Here is a 12,540-nt window from a genome sequence, read left to right as displayed (position 1 = left end):
CACAACTCTTAGCCAGAATAGCTGTTTGGCTGGCAGATTGCTATGTCTGCAGCTATGTGACATTATCCAGCAGAAGTAGGTTCTGCAGGCAGAAGGGGATTGAACTTGATCCTAACCTCCATACCAGATACTTTGAGTTAGAAGTGCACTGTAGGAATGGAAGAGTTCTTACCAGAGCTAGAGAAATAAGGATCCTTTTGAAATGTCCTGAAGTATCAGAACTCAGTGCATCCTCTAAAGTTGTATGATAGGCTGGAAAAAAAGAGCAAGGGAAAAGGGGGTTGAATTAACTCAAAATACTGGTCCTCATCTTCCCTCCCACATGAACATCTTTTTGTATTTGTTCCATCCACACTCATTGTATCCCATTATATGCATATGAACTAATGTATGTGAACACTGGCTATGCACAAAAATTATCTAATTACCAAAAAAGAGTCTTGTTACACTTTACGGGCTAGCCATTTTATTGTGGCATAAGCTTTCCTGAACTAAAAGATTGCTCCTCTGAAAATTAATATACCAACATACTATATATTACAGTGCGCCTGCGCAATATGCGGATTCCTGCTTACGCGGAAGCCATGCAAAAATACAAACAATGGTGCATGTGCCTGTGGCACATACACCGTGCCGCCGCCACATGCACACGCCCCATTGTTTCCTATGGGGTGCAAGCATATGTGGATTTTCCCTTATGTGGGGGAGGGGGGCGTGGAATGGATCCCCCACGTAAGGGGAGGGCCCACTGTAGTATGAAATGCCAAGGCCTAAACGTCATGTGCAACATATGGAAAAAAACCACCATGATATCATGGTTAGTGCTGAACAGAAATGTGTGTACTTTCAAATTTGCCCTTAGTAGAAAGGTAAAAGTAAAGCTATTCCCCATTGACAAGGCTGTCAAGTTGTGTCCGACCATAGGGCGCGGTGCTCATCTCTGTTACTAAGCCAAAGAGCCAGCATTGTCAGAGACTACTCTGTGATCATGTGACCAGCATGAATGCACAGAATGCTGTTTACCTTCCCACCAAAGTAATACCTATTTATCTACTTGCATTTGCATGCTTTCGAACTGCTAGGTTGACAGAAGCTGGGACTAGTGATGGGAGCACCTGGGCCTCGAAATGCCAATCTTTGGATCTTGCAAGTCAACAGAGTCAGCATCTTAACCACTTGAGCCACCACATCCCTGATGCCCTTAGTAAAGAGGTCACTAATATTGAGTGCAATTGTCTTGGATGATATATAGTGCACGGATGGGAGGGGATCGTGGCAGCACTTTTATTCACGAGACATCAAAAACCTTGAGGGTCTCCACCAAAAAAGAATGTTCAATTACCACTAGCAAAGAGGCAAAATCCACAAAATTATGCCATTCCTTCAAATCAACTGGATTAGCTATTTATGATGAAAAGCTACTGTATATACTTAACTATAAGTTGAGAAATGTGTGCCCATAAATTGACCCCTAAAATACAAGGGTCAATAAGGGGACAGCTGGGCTGAGGTGGATGAGGAAGGGTGAGTTTTGACCCCTCAAGCCTCTTCTCCAACCTGGCTGTCTCCCATGGGGACAGCTGGGCTGAGGAAGAGAAGGAAGAGTAGGTACCCACACATCTAAGCTTCACCCCAACCCAGATGTCTTCCTAGGTTTTACCCTCAATTTATCCACAGGTCATGTCAGAATCCCTAATTTTGGGACCCAAACCTGACCTTGGCATATAAATGAGGTTGACTTACCATAAATACTTGATTATAGGTCAAGAAATGTATGCCCCAAAATTGTGTCGACCTATAGATGGGTCAATAACTAGAACTGCTGAGAGAGGTCCTAAAACACGCAAGCCTGATGCCCCACTGTTGGTGCCTCAAGGCACTGTGTTTTTCTCTCTCTCTCTCTCTCTCTCTCTCTCTCTCTGTGTGTGTGTGTGTGTGTGTGTGTGTGTGTGTGTGAAACAAGTTCCCAGTCCGATTTGCCAGCCTCCTCTTCCTATGGAAAAAACACCTCATTTAACTCTACTTGCTTCCTTCCCCACTCCGATTTGCCAGCCTTCTCTTCCTATGGAAAAACACACCATTTAACACCATTTGCTTCTCTCCCCAGTCCAATTTGCAAGCCTCCTCATCTATGGAAAACACATTTCGTTTAACTCCACTTGCTTCCCTCCCCAGTCCGATTTGCCAGCCTTTTCTTCCCATGGAAGAAACTCCACATTAAACGTTTAATTGCTTCCCTTCTCAATCCAATATTAAAACTCTCCTTCAGCACCTGGGAATCATTGTTAGGTGATCAGGAGAGATACAGAGAAGGCAAAGGAAGGATAGAAGTGGTATCTTCTCCTTTCCATCCTTCCTTATAGCCCCCTAAGTTTCACCCTCAACCTATCCACGGGTCATATCAAAATCCATGATTTTGATCCTGAGACCTTCCCTTGACTTATACATGAGGTCAACTTGTACATGAGTATATACGGTATACAGTACTCAAGTATATATGGTATGTAATTCAGCTTGAAGTTGGGAGCTGCCATGTTCCGTTTCTTGAGCATGAGTACATGCAGCTATATATTCTGAAAAATTCTGGAAAAGCGCATTAAGTGGAAATGCTCTCAGGCATCTTTCCTGTTATTAAGGGGCAGATGTTGTAAGGTGTGAATGTTGCTGTTACAGAAGAGGTATGGGCATTTTGCAGGGCACACACAATCTGTTATTACAATGCTGCAGTAATTCAACACCGACTAGAATCCTGTTGGTTAGTCCCAAACACAGCAGACTCACTGAATCAATGGTTGAATGGTCAACCAGTAGATAAGTCCAGTAAATTACACGGCTCTACTTGGAACTTTACTGTAGTTGGAACTTATAGTAGGATTTCAGTTATTAAGCACTATAGTGTAGGAGATCTCTACCACCAGTATAAGCAACCCGAGAGCAAAGCAGTTGTATTAATGCATCAATGCACATTTTCAATTTTATATTAATTTTGAGCTAAGAAGCCTTAATAGTGTTCTGGAAGTATCACATATCCAGGATTGTTCTTAATTCCTTCAATTTTCTTTGGAAAAAGCTCAATTTTAATAACTGATGTTCCTGTGGAGCAGCTGTAAGCAATTTTCTGGATTTCTTAGTGCTCATGCATTGAACTCTCTCTTTAAAAGGGTCTTGGGACTCAGGAGCACTTTACCTTCTTTATATGCTTCATTAATTGCTTGGATCTCCTCGTTGTTCCGAGTGGCCAAGATTTCAATGAGTACACTTTCATCTGTTCCAGCCCCCTAAAAGGATAAAGGATATTTGATGATTAACTAGTTGATAAAGAAACTTCAGGGTACCCCAAAGGTGTATAATTCTCAATGCAAAGCAATGGGTCATTGGAAGATGTCAACATTTAGAATATAGCAGGCTCCCAAAATGCCCCTTTAATGATGAAACAAAGGTGAGTGCCTCAAAATAGGGCAAGGACTGGAATCAGAAATTTTCTGAGCTAGTTACGCTGCTTGGGACAATTGGGACAAAGAACAATTTGCCTTCCTCTTCCTCCCAAGGGCCCAGAAATTATGATTGAAAACAGAATAGGTGGTTTTCTCACCACTCTTTCTCCTCCCAAGCCTCAGTTATCTGAAACCAGCTTTGGCAGCAAATGTCTTCCATGGAAATGTGTAAGGAAAAGTACCAAAAGGGAAAGCTCAGTGTTTCCTCCTAAATATCCTTGTGCTACTCAGGAACGTAGCTAGGATTTTAGGAAGGGGGGGGTCCAGACTAAGTGCCACCATTATAATGGGGCTTGGGTGCGGTGGCGCAGCAGCACACACCATTCATTTTTCTAATGGAAGGGGGGGCCCGGACCCCAAGAACCCCCCCCCCTCCGTCACTGTGCCACTAGCAAGGACAAAGTTTGGGCACTGGACTCTGGCTTTGGTTGTCCTTGTGCCTGTCTGACTAGGCAATGCTTTGAACCACTAATGTTTTGCAGCAGTTACTCCCAGAGTATAAGAGAAATCATGACACACTGGGATTCTGGTTACCTCTCACATATTTTTTTTGAATCTGTGTTCCAGCTGTACATGTTTGGACAGTTTCAACTTGAACTATTACTCCTGCCACATTATCCCTCTGAACACCAAAGACAGAAAGGAATCACAGAGTTGGAAGGGAGCCTCTAGTTCTAGCCCAATTCCTTGTTTGAAGCAGGAGATTCCTTTCTCCACAGTCTGTTACAAGAATTGGTAAAGTAATTTTTCCTTCACACAGCCTAAATCTAGGAGGTGGAGGAGGAATAAGGCTTTAATGTACCTCACACCTTGTTAGGTAGTTCTAAATTCTAAAAGCTATATAGGACTCTCTCATGATTAGCAAAGCCACTGGGATCTGGTTCCAGGACCGACCCCCACCCACCACGGATACCAAAATCCATGGATGCTCAAGTCCCTTTGAATACAGTGGCATAGTAAAATGGTGTCCCTTATATAAAATGTCAAAATCAAGATTTGCCTTTTGGAATTTATATATTTTAAAAATATTTTCAATCTCTGGATGCTTGAATCCATGGATAAATGAATCTGTGAATATGGAAGGCTGACTTTATTTTTGTTGTTGTTGTTATGTGCTTTCAACTGAATTCCAATTTAGACCAACCATAGCCTAGGATTTTCTTTTCAAGATTTATTCAGAGGAGGTTTGCTATTGCCTTCCTCTGGGCCTAACATCACCGAGTAGCCAAGCAGGGATTTGATTGAAACCTGCTCTCTCAGAGATTTAAACCAATGCTCAAACAAGTACAGCTCAGTGGCTCATTGGTAACTAATAAGTATTACTCCAGTGATTTCAAAATTAAGGTCAGGCAGCCCTACTTCACTGGGGAATGCCTGCTGATTTTGCTGTGTGGACCTCAGCCCCCCAAAGGCTTGCCCTGATCGTACCAATGAAAATACCCTAAAAGGAGATGGAAGAGAGATCTACCCTGTAGTCTCTTAATTTAGTGAACAAAAAATTTGTGATACCTCCACAGCTTTCTTCAGTTGCTTTGCATCATACTGTGCTGGAGTCATCATCAGTCCCAGGATTACCTTCGCCAAGGCCCCTGACAATTCAGACTTCAAATCTGCCATCAGATCCTATTATAGGGGGAAATTCATGAAGAAAAACAAATTTGAAACTATGAAGAGCTACTACAAGTCAGCTGAGACAATATTAAGCTAAGATGGACCAATGCCCTGACTCCATATGCAGCAGTTTCCTGTGTTCCTGAGTAGTTATGCCACCTACTTATTCCTAGCCAATACAGAAAGGCACAAAATAAGACAGAGGAGAGAAATGTTGTTCTCTAGTTTTCTGATGTCTAGAACAGTCTCTACTTATGGGTTGCTCCATCAGCAGATACTGTAATATATTTTCAGAAAACTAGTAACCACTGCTTTGCTAATCATGATCTAAAACTTGATATGTTCCCCATCTTAGAAAGCCTAAGCTTAAAAAAATACCTTGCAAAACATGGAACATTTCACTGAACAGGTTTTTCCTTGGGCATAACTAGACAATATAGTAGAAGATCTATGTTCATTTTATTTTATTTAAAAAGGTACAATCAGCATGTCTAGGGGGAGAGGAACTGAAGGAAGGTTGACTGGATTGGTCCATAACACTGATAAAGGAGGGGAGATAACACTTTACTCCTGTACTATCCCATCCACACTAAATTGTCCCTCCATAGTACAACAGAAGGGGTTTTTTTTGGGGGGGGGGCTTTCAACTGAATCTGTCCCTTTTGATTTCATTTACCTTCATCACCTGCATCCTTTTTTTAAAAAAATAACATACATGCATGCAGAAAGCCACCATACCACCCTCAACACAGCTAATCTCATCTGATTTCAGAAGCTAAGCATAATGCGTTCTGGTTAGGACGTGGATGGAAAATCCCCAGGAATACCAGGTGTTTCTAGGATATAATCCGTCTTGAAACCCTGTAGAGCCACAGTTGCCATTCAGAGTTGACAGTACAAGACCAGACAGACCAATGGTCTGACTTAGTATGTGGCACCTCCCTATGTTCATAAACATCATACTGTTTTGTCTGACTACCCTCTTAATTTATGAAGACAGCCAACAAACAGGCAATATTTAATCTGGCTGTTTAAAAGGACACCTTTCTGACCATTGCAAAGAAGGCACAGTTGATAAGAATTAGAGAAAAAGTGTGAAAAGCAAGCGAGTCAAGGATGGCAGAAGGTGGGAAGAACAACAGACAGAGAAACAGATAGTGCTTATTACCCGTCCATAATGAGACTTGTATGCCTGGATGATTTCTTGTCTCTGAGCATTACTCCTCTGTGTGACAACTTCAATGATAGCATCTTCATCAGTACCTGAAACCCAATATAGAAAAGTTATAACTCACCCAGTTTTAAACAAGTGATAGAACCTGGCTTAAGAATGAATATTTACAGTCAACTCCCACATCTACATGGGAAACCATGCACCAACCCAACGCCAAGATACCAATGGAAAGGAAACTGTTTCAATGGGCACACACTAGACTGAGAGGGAAATTGGCAAGTTCAGTCATTCAGAGAGGAAACATCTTGTTGACCCAGTTCCACTGGTAAAAACCTACGTATGTACCAGGCCTTTTCTTGTCTTCCTGTAAATAAATGAATCTCAGTAATATACCATATGGAATATATCATATTGGTAATTGCACAGACTGCATAACTTTTAAGGAGCCAAATGGACCTCATAAGCTTAAATTCTCTCCCTTTAGGCTAAGGTAAGGAACTTGGGAGGTGAGTTAAAATCAATACTGTGCAGAAGTGGATTTCGCTTCACAGTATCAACACAACACTGTAAGACCTAGCTTGAACCTAGCAGTCGTGTGGTGAAGGTTTACATAGCTCCCAGGGGGCAGGTATCACCATCAAGCAAGCTGTTGATGCGCAGCTAGTTATCAGACAGTTCAGGTGCATAATTTTTTTTGAAAAAAACAACACACACACACACACAAATTTTGGCAGAGACAATTCCTGACCTGAGCACCTGACCTGACCTAGCCATGCTGGCCAGAGGATTCTGGGAGTTACTATCAATTACCCACCCACCCCATTCCTGTTCTTGGAACCAAGCTAGTGGTGGTGAAGAATATAGTATGCTACAGCAGCTTTCTTCTTTCTTGAAGATAACACTTGAGGCAAACTAACAACAAATACTTACAAAAACACTTCAGCAGTTGTTAAACATACTTGTGAAGTGGGACAATTTTTAAAAATATTCTAAACACAAGACGACACAGAAAAATTCACATGGAATAATTTAGTTAGGGAGAAAAATAATTAAAACATGCTTCACAACATGGCAATATTCATGTGGCATGTAGGCAGCAGAAACAGCATATGCCTATCTGTCAAATGGGCAAGTTGGTGGGGAGACTGTGATTTACTCATTAGGAACAACAGCTGAAATAGTAATAAGAATGTGAAATATTGGCTGAAATCCAGTGCAGAGTTAAGCATGCTTTAGCCCACTGAAATAATTGGGCATGCCTAATTTTGGTATGCCCAATGAATTTTTTAAAAATCAATTTATCTCCTACCTTATTTCTAAAAATAGCTGGCCAAATACATTTCTTGTTAAGCAAAATATCATCAAGAACTTATGATTGTAGCTTTCAGAAGTTCTCTTTTATTTTTCCTTTCCTTCTCCTAACCCTTCTGCATTCCCTCCTCCTTCACCCAAGGACAGGACCATTTCTATGACTAAATGTGACAAAGACTCCTTGTAGGCTGTTGCATATCCTTAAGATAGCCCTCTCTGTTATGCACATCTGTTATCTATTGCTCCTTCGCTCTAGCAAACTTATGTTATTCCCTTAGCCTTTGTGACCAATCTCACTTGATTAGTGGTAGCACTCAAAAAACCCAATAGATTTTATATTATTTTCATTTGTAAATAAAATAATATATGCCACAGAGTCAAAAAAGAAAAGATGTTACATTGCATCAAGAAAGTATATGATTGCTTGAGGCCACCCCTAACTGACAGAGTAATTCCCTCCTACTCCAATGGTTACTACCATGCATGTATGTGCCTTCAAGTGACTTTTTGACTTATGATTTATGATGATCTCATGAATTTTTGTAGGGTTTTTAGGCAAGGAATACTCAGAGTCAGTTCACTTCCTCTGAAATATAGCCTACAGCACCCAGTATTCATTCATTGGTGATCCTCATCCAAGAACTAAACAGGGTTGACCCTGCTTAGCTTCCAAGATCGGACAGGATATGGTACGTTTAGGGTATTTAGATGGTTATCATCTATTGGATACTGGAGAAGAAACAGATTTAGAAAGCTCACTGATCACAACAAACCAATGAGAAACAAGATGCAAAGTATCATCACCCCAATTTTGAAATGAAAATAAAAAGCACACTCTCAAAGATGTGAAGTTAAATATTTTTGCTGTAAGAGTGCCATGGCTGTGAAGCACTTTCACCAAGTTTGTTCAATGAAGGAGAACCCCACAGAGCATTACATTTGTTTCATATGAGGTTTTTATCCCAAAATAATCTTGCCTTATCCACTGACTTTTACAGCACTTCCAGATGACTGGGTCCCTCACTCATAATACTTTGTTTTCCCACTGTTTCTTCCATTCCCTCCCTTTCCCCCCCAAGAGCCCTGGTGGCACAGTGGTTAAATGCTTGTACTTTCAGCCACTCATTCATAGCCACAAGGTCGTGAGTTCAATCCCAGCCAGAGGCTCAGGGTTGACTCAGCCTGGCATCCTTCTAAGGTCACTAAAATGAATACCCAGCTTGTTGGGGGCCTTGGCTTACACATTGTAAACTGCTTAGGGAGTGTTTAAGTGCACTGATCTCTGGCTTTACTTCACGAACGAAGATTCAGGAAGGATTCATCCTGCGCTTTCTACAAGCGCGTTGATGACTAAAAAGGCAATCCAAGATAAACAAGTCCAGTTGCAGAAAGTACAGCAGAAAGTCTCCTTGGGTGATATTTCCGGGTTGTGGTTCTTTCTGCGTTGTCATTTCTCTTCAACACTCGTTCGGCGTGAGCTTTCAAAAAAGGCTGCAGAGCAGTATAGAAATGTACTTGCTATTGCAATTGGTTATGGGGGGGGGGGAGTATTTAATAAGAAAAAGGCTGCCACTGTCTTGGTTAGTCACAACTAGAATAGAGTAGTATTGTTGAATGGTGAGTCAATGTGCAAGTAAATTAATGGATCAACAGGCCTACTCTAGTCAGAGGTAAAACAAGATTTAGGCCATTAACAGAAGAGTTTAATGTGCCTTTTAACTGCTGTAGTGTAATATCTTGTCCACTGGTGTATATTAGTGCTTCCCTCTTTTCCCTCAGAGTCCTCTCAGAAATATATGTCATTTTTGTTATTTATACAAGGGAACGCTATGACGGGGCTTCCATGCAGCCCCCCTAGTCATCAGAGGAGGGGCTGTATCCTCCCTGATGGAGTTCCCACAGTTACTTCCTCGGTTGCTCAATTTGGCCAACTAATTTTAGTGGGGTGTTTATTTTCTTCTGTTGTGCTCTCTAAATGCAATGGTTCAGTAAGATACCACAGCTTGGGGGTTCTGGCCATGTAGCCCTAACCCCAAAATTAATTTTAAAAAATATAGCTGTAATTCCAAGACTTGATACCTTTTCTTACAAGTATAAGGATTTGTTGCCAGTAAATTAGAATGCTTCTAGGCCCCAAATGTTATTAAATTAGGTGCTTCCAGCTGGAAGGCTCTACTGAGTAAATGATCTTTATCTCTTTTTAATAGATCTTTTCTGGGTGTTTTTTTTTTAAAGACAGAAGCAGCAGTGACAAAGCACAAGACAGTTACATGTGTAAGATGACATCAGTCTGGACTTCCTGTAAAATTTTATCTTTGAGACAGAATGATTGCACATAAGGTCCTTTTCTGGAAGCACCCTCAGTGTTCCCTTTTGTAAGTCCAGTAAACTAGCCTAAGGATGAAATAATTTGCATCTTTTAAGCACTTGCTTTCAGTAACTGTGCCTCCTGGACACTTCAAAAAGTACCTCAGAGATTGGCTACAATCCTATAGCGCTCAGTATAGCATAATACAGACCTGCACAACTTGGCAGTAGATGGGGCCAAAATTAAAATAGGCAAAACTTCTTCGACCCACAAATAGGTTTTAATTCAATATTAATTAATTATTAATTATTATTAATATTATTAATATTCCATCTTCCTCTGCCCGTACTTTTCCTCAGGATAAAGCCAAGTGACAGAGGAACCTTGAGCCTTGCAGGGCGAATATCTGCCCTTCCTCTTCCACATGGCCCTCTCCTCAGAAGAAGGCCAAGCAGTGGAGGAGCCTTGAAGTCATCCCACATCCCTGCGGGCTTCCCCAAACCCTTTAGCAGGACACATGCAGCCCCCAGGCCATATGTTGTGCAGGCCTGGCCTGTATGTTGTCCACCTAGGCTAAACTGCATTATATATCACACACATACACTTACTGAGCAACTGCTGATCTTCCCCCTGCTTTGTGGGAAACAAGCAGAAGCACCTGGCTACATCCCCATAGCCAGATGCAAAACGATTACAATAGCACTGAGACAGCAGATATCAGCATGGATCTGATCATTTTTATATCTGGCTGTGGAGAGACTCTTGTGATCCTACCCACTCCCCACAAAGCCAAGAATGGCATGTTGGGGGCTAAGTGGGGTGGGGTGGGGTGGCTTTGGGAACTGTAAAGGCCTAAGGAAGAACTAACTTGCACCATTTGAGTAACTTCTTTCAGTAATTATACTTCCCTGGAGACTTTAAAAAATACCTCAGAGACTGGCTATAATCCTTTATGGCTTAGCATAGCACAGTATGTCCACTTATGCTAAGTTAAGTGATATATCACCCCCACACACTTACTGAACAGCCTCTGACACCCACTGACCCACCCATCCTACTTTGTGGGAAGGATGCAGGATCACAGAAACATCTGGCTACATACCCATAACCAGACACAAAATAATTACAGTAGCACTGAGACATGTGGAGGTTCCCAGCAGATATTAGCACTGATGTTATCATTATGTATTTGGCCATGGAAAGACATTTTTGGGTTCTACCCACTCCACACAAGGCAGGAATGGCACTATGGGGGGATTGAGAGGCAGTTAAACTAAGGAGGGGGGCCTTTGGGCACTGCAGTGGGAGGAAAGGAATGCCAACCCCTGTAGTAACCAAAAGAGGATATACATACCCATAAGAGAAACATACACAGCTTTGGTACATAATATTAGAAATATTAGAAAATAATTTTCTAATAATCCTAAGCATTTACTCCAGAGTGTTATAATTTTTGGTACTGTATCCATTTCTTTCCTAAAATATGGGATTCATGTTACTATATATGCTTAATGGTAGCCTGACATATTTACCTCACGTCTGACTAAATATTTATTGATTATACAGAATCTAAACAAATTGTCTGTCCTTCATCCTACTTACTGGCCCTAAGCAGCAAAATCCATCATAGAACGCCAAGTATAAATAATAGGGCATCCGTCTGGTCTCCTAAATCAAGTGGTTGACATGCTGTTATAAATTTAGCTGATGCACAAGGCAAACATTATTTTTCTTGGCATACCTCCCCTCCCTAGTTCTGCACTTGGAGCCTGTGGGCACAAGCAGGGAGAACTGCTTCAAATGGGCACTCCTTTGGGAGTACACATCCTCAGGTGTCAGCACTTTTTTCTGGAACACTCAATACTCCTTCCTTGAGTATTTGTCTAGATATGAGAAATGCTGCATAACAAAATTGAATTCTTACCTTACTAGAACAAAAACTAGAATCTAGGTCCTATCCAGGATAAGCTACAGAACAAACCACACAAGTCCTCAAACTTGAAAATGTACTTTTGTATCCTAGAACTGCCAGGGGCCATACTATCTGGGAAATTTGGGGCAGGATTGTTGTTGTTTTTTTGTTACAAATAAAGTAACCTGCTTTAAGCCCTGGTCCATTGTCATCATGTTCTTGGAAAACTACAGGGTGGAGAACCAAGGTCACAAATGGGGAGGGGAAATTACAAGCTTTAAAATATTTCAGTTAGGAAAGAAACACCTTTCAGTGAAGAAATGTGGACTCTAAACTATTTAAAAATTTCCTTTCTATCCTGCAAGTCTAAATAAATATGATCCCACTCACATACAGAAAAAAAAGACAATTTCCTTATCCAACATAAATGGTAATAGCCTTCATAAAGGCCTTACATACCAAATCCCTTCATAGCTTTCCTCAGCACTTTTGCATCACCATCAGCATTGAAACTGGCAGCTGGACGAATGGTTCCTTTTAGCTACAGACAAAATAAAAGCAGTTTAGATTAAAACTAGATCTGGCAGAGTGGAAGACAGAAATAAAAGTGTGTGTGAGAGAGGAGCATGTTAAGGTGGAAAGCAGCTGTTAAGGATAGAGCAAGCTGGGAAGTTACCAGTGGTGTAGTGGTACATTTTGAAGTACAGGAACTGAACATGTCAGACCCAAA

General features: G+C 41.3%; 1 protein-coding gene across 3 annotated transcripts in view; it reads right to left on the bottom strand.

Annotated features, from left to right (window-relative positions):
- The window catches only part of ANXA6 (annexin A6), a 69,417-nt gene that overhangs the window by 17,032 nt on the left and 39,845 nt on the right, over window positions 1-12,540 (bottom strand). For all 3 annotated transcript variants that reach the window (XM_042451296.1, XM_042451298.1, XM_042451297.1), the window contains exons 15-19: window positions 12,270-12,351; window positions 6,274-6,368; window positions 5,004-5,117; window positions 3,188-3,278; window positions 173-252 (exon numbers count right to left, since the gene is read on the bottom strand). In XM_042451296.1, the coding sequence (XP_042307230.1) occupies window positions 173-252; window positions 3,188-3,278; window positions 5,004-5,117; window positions 6,274-6,368; window positions 12,270-12,351 (462 nt within the window). The remainder of the gene's footprint in view (window positions 1-172; window positions 253-3,187; window positions 3,279-5,003; window positions 5,118-6,273; window positions 6,369-12,269; window positions 12,352-12,540) is intronic.

Source organism: Sceloporus undulatus, chromosome 2 (assembly GCF_019175285.1).
Source record: "Sceloporus undulatus isolate JIND9_A2432 ecotype Alabama chromosome 2, SceUnd_v1.1, whole genome shotgun sequence".
Classification (NCBI taxonomy): Eukaryota; Metazoa; Chordata; class Lepidosauria; order Squamata; family Phrynosomatidae; genus Sceloporus; species Sceloporus undulatus.
Note: the sequence above shows the minus strand (reverse complement) of the source record. Positions and strands in the feature narration are given on the sequence as shown.